Source organism: Pipra filicauda, unplaced genomic scaffold (genome assembly GCF_003945595.2).
Source record: "Pipra filicauda isolate LSUMZ 115617 unplaced genomic scaffold, ASM394559v2 scaffold8_size5757611_pilon, whole genome shotgun sequence".
NCBI lineage: Eukaryota > Metazoa > Chordata > Aves > Passeriformes > Pipridae > Pipra > Pipra filicauda.
This window is the reverse complement of record NW_024105087.1, coordinates 1,769,911-1,782,500: the sequence shown is the minus strand read 5'-3', so window position 1 is coordinate 1,782,500 and position 12,590 is coordinate 1,769,911. Positions and strand designations below refer to the sequence as shown.

Genomic DNA, 12,590 nt, shown 5'->3' with positions numbered 1-12,590 from the left:
CAAGTATGGAGTATTTTATCAATTACACTTTTCCCTTACCAACTATACCAGTATTATCACAACCAGCAAAACACACCTAGAGAGTAAGTAGGATTCTCTGCTTCTTAATTAAAAGACAGTAATCATAGTTTTAAATCCAGAGACACAAAGAGATGGAGTAAACTGCAAGGTATATACTCACCAAAATTGCAGACATACAAAGCACTCAAAGAAATCTGGTTTTAGACAATTGTAATACCTGCCTTACTATAAAACTGTATGGAATTCAATAATTTAAAATTCTTTAAAATGTTGAAATAAGCTGTTGTTTTTACACTATCATCATTTTTTCTTAAACAGTCTTATGTTTAAGCATAACTGACTTAACAAAAGAGAAACAGCATTAAACACTTATTTCACAGTTTCATTTTTAACCTTATAAGCTAGAGCTCAAAATTGGTATTTATGGTATGTTTACAGATATTCTACGCCATAATATGATGACTCTTAAATGCAATACTTCCAGTTAATTTTATTAATAAAATTTTTCATTAAGTTACTGCATATTATAGAAATTATTAGTGCTTGGGAATTAATTTTTTCATTCCAGAAAACAAGTAGTCATTGAACAATGAATAAAGGTTACTGAGACAGTTTGTTTTCTATTCATGTATTTCTCTTATGCTTATTATTCCATTACATTCAAATAACAGTATCTTTATATACAAGTATATTCAACACAGCTATGTTTTGACCTAAATATGTTCCAGTTATTCTTAAATATTTATTAAGGATCTACTACAAGGACTTGAACTTGTATTTCAGCTTTGCAAGTGAAACTTAAGTACAAGTCACAGCAAAAGAAGTTAGGCAAGTGCCATTGTAATAAAGGTACATACTGAGGATTCCAAAAGGAATTAGTTAATTCTGAATTAATTTGGCAATATTGTTTTTCCTTTGAAATTACCAATACAAATCTCATCACTTCCCTCTAACATAGAGAGATGTCTGCTTGTTTAAAGTTTGGCAGAAAAGAAAACAATTTACTAACCTGCAGTTCAGTCTTGAATCATAAAGAAAGTTAGTTGTAAGAAAGTATTTCATTTTAAAAATTATTTTTCAAATAAATTCTAGGGCTAGAACATTCAATATAAATTCTATCACATTGTTATAGCAAAGTTTAAAGTCACAAGAGAACCATCTTGGTTTTTGCTGCTCTAACAAAACATTAGTTCTCTGACATTCACCCAATACTAATCACTGACACATTAGTTTTACCTTTTTCATGTTACTTTGTTTAAAAAAAACCCAACACCTGAGAAACCTCGTTCGCCTTTACGTTTGACCATAAGACATTACGGAGCACAGCTGAGCAAAAACATTTTAAGCCCCCCCAAAAATGGTCTACCTTGGTGCAGAGCTTCCCCAGGCTCCATGCTTGTCTGTCAGGATGTTGATAATTTTCTGTATTAGTTGTGTTGCAGTCACCTGGTCTCGGTACTTCGCTGCCGTTATCAAATGATGACACATTTTTTCTTCTTCCCGCTTGTCTGCAGAATACTGGGCACACAGTGACTAGGAAGGAAAAAAGAAATGCACAGTAATAAAGTGTTTAAATGACACCATCCAAAGGAAGTTTGAAGCACTTCATAATCAATTACATATGCAAAACCCCTGAGAAATAAGAATTAACCCCGTTTTACAGGTTTGAGGATTGAGGCCCTGCACAGCTGCCCACAGTAAATCTGTCTGGAGAGCCAAGCAGAGGATCTTGGTTTGCCATGAATTCTTTAACTATATAGATGCACACTCAAGATTGAGCAAATGCCAACACCTTAGTGGCCTGATTGCATAATAAAACATATAAAATAAAAGAGGCCAATTTCAGAATAATGAATGTCAGCTAGCTGACCGCTCCACTCCCATGACTCTTTGCTAGATTTGGGTAGCCAACTGCTTGCTGTTGTTTGTATAAATAAGTAATTATAGAAGTTAAGGAGAAAATCTGCATATTTTCAGATAGGTAGAAGACAAAATGCATATGAAGGCTGATTTAATCTTTGCCAGATGGCTTCTTGAAGTTGAGCACATTTGCAGGCCAGTATGGGAAAGTTAATAATTTTCCTAGCAGTACTACACCTGTTGTATAAACACCTTCTGTCTGCCAAGGTACTCAAAAGCAAATACTAGCAAATAAGAACTGAGTCACACCTACAAACTGAACCCAAAACTATGAAAGATTCTTTGTTACAACATTGTCTCATAATTTTGGTTTTTGTTGACCTTCTGAAGATCTGCCTGTTAACACAGAACTCAAACAACAGGCACCAAATTTACATCATCCCCTTATCAAAGCCCCATTTCGCTGTACATGAAAACCCATAAGAAATTCAAGTATTGGTAGAAACAATAAAGGCTTTTCCCCATTCAGCACTCCCTGTTTCTAATTTCAGTTTTCATCTGGCAATTCCACAGATCACATATGCCAGACAAAGCATTTCAGCCTCTGTCAATGATTGGATTATTCTATGATCTAGTTAGTGGAATGGACACAAATGTCTGCCTAACAACAAAAAAAATTGCTTTTTCTTTGTGAAGCACAGCTGATGCAGACACCAGTACAATTACTTCTTAGAGCTTAGATATCAGCTCAATATCATAAGGCTTTTTATGTTTAAAACAGTAACAATGCTTTTTCTCTACATATCTATATATGTAGAAGCATTAAAAGCTTGCTGCAAATAAAATCAGAAGACTATGTAATTTATATATTTGTATATACAAACACATATGTTATATAAAGTAAGAGAAAGATAGGAAGAATGGAAAAAACCCCACAATATAAAGTTTGGGCCTGTGTAGATTTTCATAGACATTAGATAACAAAAATGTACTAACAGATAAATAAACTTTAAAGAGGCATTTTAACAATTTTAATATATTTACATATTTACTCAATTTTCCCGCACCTTACAGCAATGCTCACCTGATGAGCAGAGACATCCAGGAGGACTGAAGAACAAGCAGCTGACTTTCCAAGTCATCGAGACATCAACAATTGGCCTTTACACCCCTAAACAAAGCACTCTGCTACCCCTCTTCACAAAAATATGAGATGGCTAAAAATCATAACCAACACTAAACAAGATTCTTCTAGCTCTTTTTAAATACAGCTGTCTTTTCTAATACATTAATCTATTTTGCACCCATGATGATCATGAGTTCTTTTCAGCACTTGGTAAATGTTTCATAAGCTGTTATTTTTAAGTTGTCTGAAAGGGCAGAATTCTAAAAACAAGTGTATAAGGTAAGCTAAGTAGTAAAATGTTTTAAAGTGCTCTTTAATGGATCCTCCTTTACAATTTGAACAGCAACTTTTCATATCTGACATAAAATCCATAGATATAAATCACATTAGAGGGTTATTCTTTCCCCATTATCAATCTCTGTCTCTTTATGGAACACTAAAGTCACATTTGACCTTAAAACATGATAAAATGGAAATCAAACTAGAATGTTTTGTAAAAGATATAATGAACTTGTACCTCTTAAAAAAAAGTCTCTTTATGATGTAATTTTGAACACATCCTTCATTAAATACAAACAAAGGTTTTCAAAATGTAGCTGTGACAAATGGAGGAAAAAAATGGTATTTTATTGTCCTGACAACTTCAATGAAAACATAACCACCATGTTATAAAATGGAAATATAACTCCACTTTTCAGGAAATTCAGCATTTAGTATGAATAGCAATTTGCAATTATACACCAAAACTGAGAGACTCACACATGCAGCAATCCCATAAAATTATAACATCACTCCAGGAGGAACTCAACCATTGTACACTCTTTACAATACATATTTTACAAACAAGAAAGAAAGAAGCCACAGTGCTGCCAAATATCTGTCAGGTGCATATACAGTTACTAACCCTAAGAAAGTTCTGCAAGAAAAATCTTCTCTTTGATCACACAGGTGACACATCAATTGTTCAGTGGCTCCTACCCTCAATATATGCCAAATATACAGCAAAACAGAAGCTATTTCTCCCCCTCCCTCTCTCAAATACTTTTAATACAGGAGTGAAAAAAGACTGGTTCCACCAAAAAAAACAGAAAAAGACCCATCCTAAAGAAGCCAGTCACAACTAGACTGTTCTGAAAGCACTAAAAAGACTCTGTTTCTCTACTGTATTTTTTCATTTTCCAGATGCCAGGTTCACCTGATCCATTCCTTCTAAAGACGCAATACCAGGATATAGAGTGGTACCATTAATACTTAACACTAAATCCCAATCCATTTATGTAATATAAAAATCCAGCTTGATTTCTGTTTGTGATCAAATTCAAAAATATATTTTTACAGTTTTACTTCTTCTTCACTGTTTGATCTCTTGCACTTGCAATATGCACCCTGTCATACCCGAATATTTTTTACAATTAATTTTTACATAATTTTACAATTTTTTACAATTGAATATTTTTACAATTAAGACACACAGTCACATGCCTACGTAATTTCTGTCACCTGTTTAGGCAAGTGTGCAATGAAACTACAATCACAAAAGTAGTGCACTCACACATGATAAAACAAAGCGTTGAACAGGGAAAAATATGTATTTTCATATACACACCTCACAGGCTATCTCCAAAAAGTCTGAAATTCAGTGACTGTTAAAAGTTTTACAAAGGGGAAGTGCACTAAGCAGAATCCTTTGACACAGCAAGGAGTACAGGAAAGACCCTTGTTTTCTACCAGGATGGAACAAAACCCTTGTCTTCGCCGTTATTGCAGAAAACGGTTTTTACCTCTCTCCCGCTCCCTGCTTGGACAAGGCTGCAGGCTATTTGAACATGTAGGTTATGTGAAGATTCATTTTTAAGGCACTGTAATTCTAAAGGAGCATGAGGTCATCCAAAAGGCAAGTTATAGACGTGAAAGTACAATACATTCTGTATGCAGGAAATATTTCAGAAATACTGTTGCAAAACACTGACAGGGTGTCAGTATTCTGACTGTCTATATTTCAGTGAGGAGGAGGATTAATCTAGTGTTTTCAGAAATGTTTTATCTTTGATCTTTACAAAAATGTCAAGTAAAAGATTTCCTCTGAACTATCTGCACTGTGCACCTCTGCAGTCCCAAAATTACAATGTAATGCTTTCGACAAGTGATTAAAAAGTTTAACAGTGTAGGGTTTTTAAAAGAAATGTTGCACAGTTTTACTTTTATTCTTCAACCCTGATATCACCAAACACTTTTACATATGCCAGTTCCTTTGTCTAATTTGGCTAAAAGCTACTGGCTTTGTGAACAACCAGTCTCAGAGGGTATCACTTAAGAGGAAAAGTCATCCATAAGATAACGCACAGTCTTGCCACTAATGCAAATTCCCTACAAATAAGGATATTTTAGTAAATGAAGGAGCTCTTCAATCCTCTGCTTTCACAGATCTTTGCACTTGACCTCTGACCTGAGGTTTAAAGTCTGGCCTAAAAATGCTACCCAGGGAAATCTTACAAAGACTCCTGAATAAGACTTAGAAAAATGAAAGCTTAAAACCTCAACAGCGAACAAAAGTCAACCAATGACAACGTCTGACAGCCACCGTCAATTCTGAAGTGATGCCTCTGTCATCCAACGACTCAAAGTATTGATTTCTCTCAGCATGAAAAAAGCTTAAGCCAATGAAACAGATATAGCATCATCCCCCCGATAATAGCCATCAAGGTTAACACCAGCAGAACACTTATCAAAGTATCTCTTCTATTTCTTCTTGTTTTAATGGACTGAACACAATGCAATGGCTTCTCATCTCTTCAACCCATGGTTTTCCAAACCTCATTTATCCACTTTTCCAACCTTTTATCTGATTTGAAGATTTAAAAGAATCTGAATCTAAATCAACTGTTTGTAATACAAATGGGGGTGGGGAGGAGTGATGAAAAAAACTGGTTTATAGCCAGACATTCCTGGGGTAAAAAACCCCATGCATTTAAAATCACAACAGAAGGAGAAAAAAAACATGCAGTTGACTTAGATCACACTAAACACAGACTGGTAAAACTATGGTCATGACCAGAAAAAAAAATCTACCACAATCAATGTGGGTTAGTGATTAGAGAGAAATGCAAGGATCTCAAGAGACATCTGGTTTTAATTTGTGCTGAGTCAACAGCTTTATTTTTTACCTTCATGTCTCACAGAATTAAGCTTTAGTAAACCCAAATAAACACTAGGCAAAAGCACTTCTATGCAGATCCCACCTTTCAAATAAACCCAACAGTACAGTAGGTAAATGAGACAAACTAACAGGAGTTCAAATGGATAAAAAAGTAGCTGACAGAATAACTAACTAGTGAAGAGCAGAGACAAATCACATCAGATTTATTGTGCAGTATCCATTAGTACCACAGACTTTCTTTCAACCTTTTTCTTTGATGCTTATCTAATTGATATTATTTGTGTTACAGTAGTACCCTTGGATCACAATCAAAGACAAACAAGAGCTCTCACTCTTTGCTAGAAACTAGGATTTGCTACATTATTCCAATATTCTAACTCTCTAAGTGTCACCATTGGCATAAACAATACGCAGACCTAAATGTTCTTTTTGAACGCAAGAATGTATTTCTTACTGTATATATGTCCAAACACTCAGCATTCAAATCATGCATGAGGAGAGACACTTTCCTCCCTTCCTCTTCTGCAAATCCAGTTTAAGTCAGCAGTCCCTTCATACTGGTTTTTTTTTAAAATGGTCTAAGATCATAAAAACAAGATGCTTGAGCAATAAATGTTAACATTCTTTGGGTCCACATCTTCCAAGTACAAGGCATTTTTCAAGCTAGAAATAATCAAAGTATGATTCCCCTATGCTCTACAAACAGTAAAGCTCAGCACTCCTGCACAGGTGGCTCTGTGTTCTCAGATCAGACACGAAGCAGAAGAGCCAACGACGATCTTTTAAGCCATTCCCCAACCACGCTGTATCAACCTTGTGACATTCAACAGCTTCAACACCACCACAGAGATTAGTATTGTATTCACTAAGGAACTTGTAGTCCAATGCAACAAACAAATCAAACCCACGAGCAACTTTTGGAACTGACAAATGTCCTTATTTTATAAGGAACATCCACTCTGTCCAAAAACTGAAACATATACTTACATAATCCAAGGATTCACTACACATGCTTAGTGAGGGCCAAATTGAGGTTGCACTCCTCTGCTATTGCACAGCTGTTGGATACTTGGTTTAGCTATCTTTTCATATAGTCCTTTCTATGCAACAGAAGTTTTAAAAAGGAGGAAAAAATACCTTTCAGTCAGGTGAAAACATATATATAAAAGTCTTGAAGTAGGCCAAATACAAAGACTTCTATCAGTTCAACCACAACAAAGCACATTTGTTTGTTCCTTTGTCTATAACCAATAAAGATGTATGAGCAACTTGTTCCCACTGGAACACAAATATAGTATTTAGTTTCAGTCTCCAAAAGTGCAGTAGAGACTGCCTAGTGAGCTGTCCCAGTCCCCATTTCAATGCTCCCTAGATTTTATTTCTGTCCTCTTTTTACCTGTAGGCTCTTTCTCATATTGCCCATGCAGACTACACCATTTGTTCTTGCTATTAGTACTTTACTCTAGCAAGAGCATCAGGACCTTTCCTCCCCTCTGTACAGTATGAACACCAACTGGAAACAGGGGAATAGTTACCACCCACCCCAGTGGTGGTGCTGGCAGCTCAGGAAACATTTGCCAAACAAGTCTTGCTGTGGCTCTCAATCCATTCCTCAAGATCTCGTGAAAATCTTCGTGCTACCAGGAGCCAGATGGCAAATTTCCAATAAACCCCAACAAACTAAAGCTCTGAAATGTCCTCATTCAATAACTGTGACCACCACCTCTCCAACTGCCTTGTTCCACTGAGGCACATTAAGGATTTCTATTACCTGTAAGGTAGGTACAAAGTAGTTCAGCACTTTTGGCCCCAGCAGCCAAATAATTGCTTCCCTAGGATTCAGATTCCCAGACACCCTGCTGCCAGCACAGTCCTTTTACAACTTACAGCACCAAGACTTGGCACAGGAGTGACACCTGAACAGATTGAAAGTCACATGCAGTTCAGATGGCACAGCTAAACCTTAAATGAAGTCTCTAAGAGCAGGTAACACACACTACAGAGCATTTTTGAACACCACAACTTACTAATTAAGAAGCCCTTTAATGGTACTACATAAAAATCAATTTTTCACAAGTTTTGCGTCAGATGAATTGAGAGTCATTTTTCATAACAGGGGCAAGAGGTACATTTCTGTAAGTGGTGAAATAATAATACCTCAAATCATGGAAAAAATGCAAATTATCAATGAAATAAAAAAGAAGTGGTTTTTTTGTTTTTGTTTTTTTCATTTGAAAACATTTTGTCAGCCTTCTTTTCCAAACAAACAAGCAAAAAAAATCAAATTAATTCAACCTCTGAGAGCACAAAGAATGGAAAAATTTAGCCACAATGATTCAGACAAGCAGATAAACCAAAAGATAATTTGGAACCTTTTTACAAAGTACCTCGTATCACTAGTACCACTACTATATAATAACATACCCCTGTTATTTTGTTATTTATTGTTTGATATTCCTGCTACATCACACTCACTAAATTTCCTTATAAATTTGCAAAACACATGCAAAGCAAATTCATTTCCAGCCAAAACCTCTTCATAAGCAGTTTCCAAGTTTATGTAAAGTTCCGGATTTCCAAAAGACAGAAAGATTAGCCCCTAGAGATATCTCTGCAGCCCGGGGTCTGCATTTCTGTTTCTATTTCTATTTTCTACATAAGTTCCCCTCAGGCACTTTTCAGCTTTCCCTGTTCAGTGTCTTGGATTCAGAACACAACTCTGATTTTAATCCAGGAGTTTAAGAATGTATCAAAACATATCAACTCAGGAACAAAGACCAGAGAAATTACATTCATTTGAGATAACAAGCATTTAGGCATAATAGTTTCCTATCTCGCCATGACTGGTTGCATGCCAATGACAAGCACATCTCTAATAAGATTCAGTACTTTGGATACCAAGTTGGTTTCAGATCTAACTGGTCTCCTGAAGATGTCAGTTGTGATGCTTAGTGAAAGAAAAAAAAAAAAAAAGAAAAAAAAAATTAAAAATTGTAGTTTGCCTTTCTCTTTGTTCTATACTCTGATAAGAGAGTCAAAGGTATGTTTTGAAAGTAATCTCCAGTTTATAGAGGTCCAGTACTAGACATTAAGAACAAAGGGAAAAATACCATAAGCACACAGTAAGATCTCTCTACACACTGGGATACATAATGGTAACTAAGGAAGATACAGGAACAAGTCACCTGTCATTCTGCACCAGCAACACAAGAAGCTTTAAAAGCATTCTGTGCCACACCTTTTGTGAAACCTCTGCTGTGAAACATTCTGACATGAACACAAACTCATGACCCAAAAGGTAACTCATCTGTCCTTCACCAGCTCCTATCATGGTTGCTCAAACAGCTAATTTAGTGGACTTGATGTCTCCCAGTTCAGGACCTTTTCAGCCTCTCACAGTGGAGAATGATCACCTTGCCTGGCACATATCCTTGAGCAACACTGCTAAATAGGGCAAACTCGTTTGCTGGTGAAGTATTTCCTTCACACACAAAAAAAAACAACCCTTTAGTCTCTGCCATTAAGTCACTGCACCTTCATCTGTATCTGCAGAAATAGTTTAATTATTTGTTAATGACTAAGGGTGGGGTTTGGTTTGGGGTTTTTTTTGGTCAAGAGAAATCTCAATTACCGTGAGAGAATCTGTTAAAAGGATGATTACATGGCATTTTATTCAAAAGTCTATTCAAAAATAACACATTAAATTCTGCCAATTCACAAGTTTCTTATTTACGTTCCAAACTTGCTTTTTACCTTATGGTAAAGTAAGATTTTGAGAGACTTATTCTTTGCAGGACTAAGTATTTAAAAAGCAAGATATTTTGATAAGGTTGATGATGAAATGGCAAAGATTGGAAAAAAACCAATCCAGAGGCAAATTGGAAGGATTTTTAAAATATGGTCTGTATCATTTTTTTATAGCAGGTATTCTTTAAAATCATTCCTAGCCACTTGCTTTGGAAACATGTTAAGCAGTCACAATCCCAGGTTTAGCTTAACCTCTGCCTTATCTTAAAGCCTCCTGTCAGAATTCCTATACCATCAAACTATGAAAAGTAAACTATTTTAACTTTATTTTTTCCCCTCTTTTTTTTTCAGTAGTCTATGTTTTTTGTTTCATTCCAGCTAGTGTATGAGATTTTTTCCTTTGTTTTTGGTTCTCATGCATTAAGGTAACACAATTTTCGAATTTCAGAACAGCATAAGATGTGCACAAATAGGTTTTGTTTTTAATTAATATTTTTTACTCAGAAAAAGTTCTACCAGCCTTGGAAAGTTGACATTCAGCTCTAAAAATCGTTGGAGGAGTATAATTTAATTTCTTTTTAGAATTGTGTGATTTTATTATCCATAAAAAGACAGCTTTTGAAATATTCTGATTATTCAAAGCATCAGAAGACAACAGCCACTACTTTAATTTTCAACAGTCTTAATTTAAAAACACTCATTCATACAACTCTAGATCCTTATACTTAGCAATAGGGAACAAAGATTAAAAATACTTCATAAAAATTGCTTTAAATTTTTTATTTCTCCTGCTCTCTTGGTGTAAATGAAAAAAACGCAATGAGGCAAGAGACGATGATGCAACTACTGCACATGATCCCTTCAGAGAAATGAAGAACTAGGTAGCACCAAACAGTTTCTGCTGGTGTCATCCTTGATGTTGTCAACTTTAATTAAAAAAAAAAAAAGGGGGGGGGGAGATAATACTCCCTAAATATATTCATTTATCTTTACATAAGAAGAACATGTAAGATCCACTTAATGAGTTTTCTGTTTATTACTCATTTCCACATTAAATACCAGAACTTGTGAGGTGTTCTATCCCAAGGCTCTAATGTTCTTACTGAATTTTGATTTTGTCTTTGTTTCAGTTCAGCATGCAAGGTTTTTCTGTCTGGTTGGTTGGGTTTTTTTTAAATGGTACGAGGGTGATTTCACAGTACCCCTCAATAAAAGTTATCAGCATTTGCTACAAACAGCTGAACTCGTGGATGTTGGTGTAATGGCACAAAACAGATTACACATTACAACTGCACGAATCCTGCTTAACTAGATTTCACTAATTGACTTTAATTCAGTGTAAAATAATAAATTCAATACTGGGAGCTTGTTCTGTTCGGAGCACAACAGCCATGTAGGATAAATAAAGCAGCACAAATCCAGTGCATTTTTAAAACACAAATCTGAGATTTGGTATGAATTACAGTTCACTCGTTAACATTACAGGCATTGAAAGAAAGTACAGTGACTAATCAAAATCACCAGCTTCCACCAGGCGTGCACAAAAATGAAAGAAACTACTGAAATTACATAAAGCATTATATAAAACACATGTAAGTGACAGTTACTGGACATACCAAAGAGCCGTGTAACAACATTTCTCCCACGCTTAAACAGCTTCAGTTACACTCTAGCCAATAACCTACTTCTGTCTACTTCTAATATTCCAAATTTCTGAACAGCTTCAAACAACAGTGACTCAAAAATAACCCAGGAAATATTCCTCCCTCCTCTCATACCGACCATACGAAATTGCCTTGCAAAACAGTGTTGGTCAAGTGCCAGGACGGGTGATGCCACTTCAAGGCTATCAACAGCTGCTTAGAAATGAGATATTTGGGGTTTCTAACAGGCAGTGAAGGAAAAAATAAGCAACAGTATTTTAGAAGTCAGAATATCTGATTTTTTTTTTTCTTCTGTAAATGTTTAACACATTGGGAATAATGGAATCATAATGCAGAGATGTCTGCAGGTGGCCTATAGACCCCTTGGGGTCGAGGGCCAGCATGGAGCCAGCACAGCTGAGGATGACCCTGTCCTGCTGGTGGCAGTGGAGAGAGGCCAGGGCCCACTCCCTCCAAATCCTACCCATAGCCACCACCTTGCCGTGGGCTCCCTGATGATTCTCAAATGGCCCCAGACCCGACCCTGTGGCCCTTATTGTGGGGAGTCTGTGCTGGGCTTGGACATTCCCTCCCTAGGCCTGCCCTGCACTTCCCATGGCAGATGGAGGTTGGGAGATGCTTGGTGAGGTCCTGCCCCCAAGGTACCCCTCTGCAGGGCACTGCAAGCCCTTGGGGCACACTGACAGTGGATTGTATGTCTCTGGTCCCAAGCTGTGAAACAAACATTGTCATAACTGCCATACATATAATAGAGTGATCCATCCAATAACTGAGTATTTTGCTTGCTTTGTCTGTCACCTCCCTTATATATTTCCAAAGCAAGAATTGGCATCAGTCATAAAAGACGGAATTTCAAATTGTTCTAAGAGCAACAGACAATTCAGGATAGCCCTAGAAGATTTAAATCTCAAGTTTCTGCAAGGGCAGACAGGGAGAACGACTGAAGGAGTACAAACATAAAAATGCCCTAACTTTGGCACTACTACTTAGACTCAGAATTTGTTCCAACAAACTT

The 12,590-nt window shown here is 36.3% G+C and overlaps 1 protein-coding gene across 2 annotated transcripts in view; it reads right to left on the bottom strand.

The window, feature by feature from the left end:
- LRBA (LPS responsive beige-like anchor protein) overlaps nt 1–12,590 on the bottom strand; it is a 402,048-nt gene that overhangs the window by 232,217 nt on the left and 157,241 nt on the right. For both annotated transcript variants that reach the window (XM_039391039.1, XM_039391040.1), the window contains one exon: nt 1,388–1,554. In XM_039391039.1, coding sequence (XP_039246973.1) covers nt 1,388–1,554 — 167 coding nt within the window. The remainder of the gene's footprint in view (nt 1–1,387; nt 1,555–12,590) is intronic.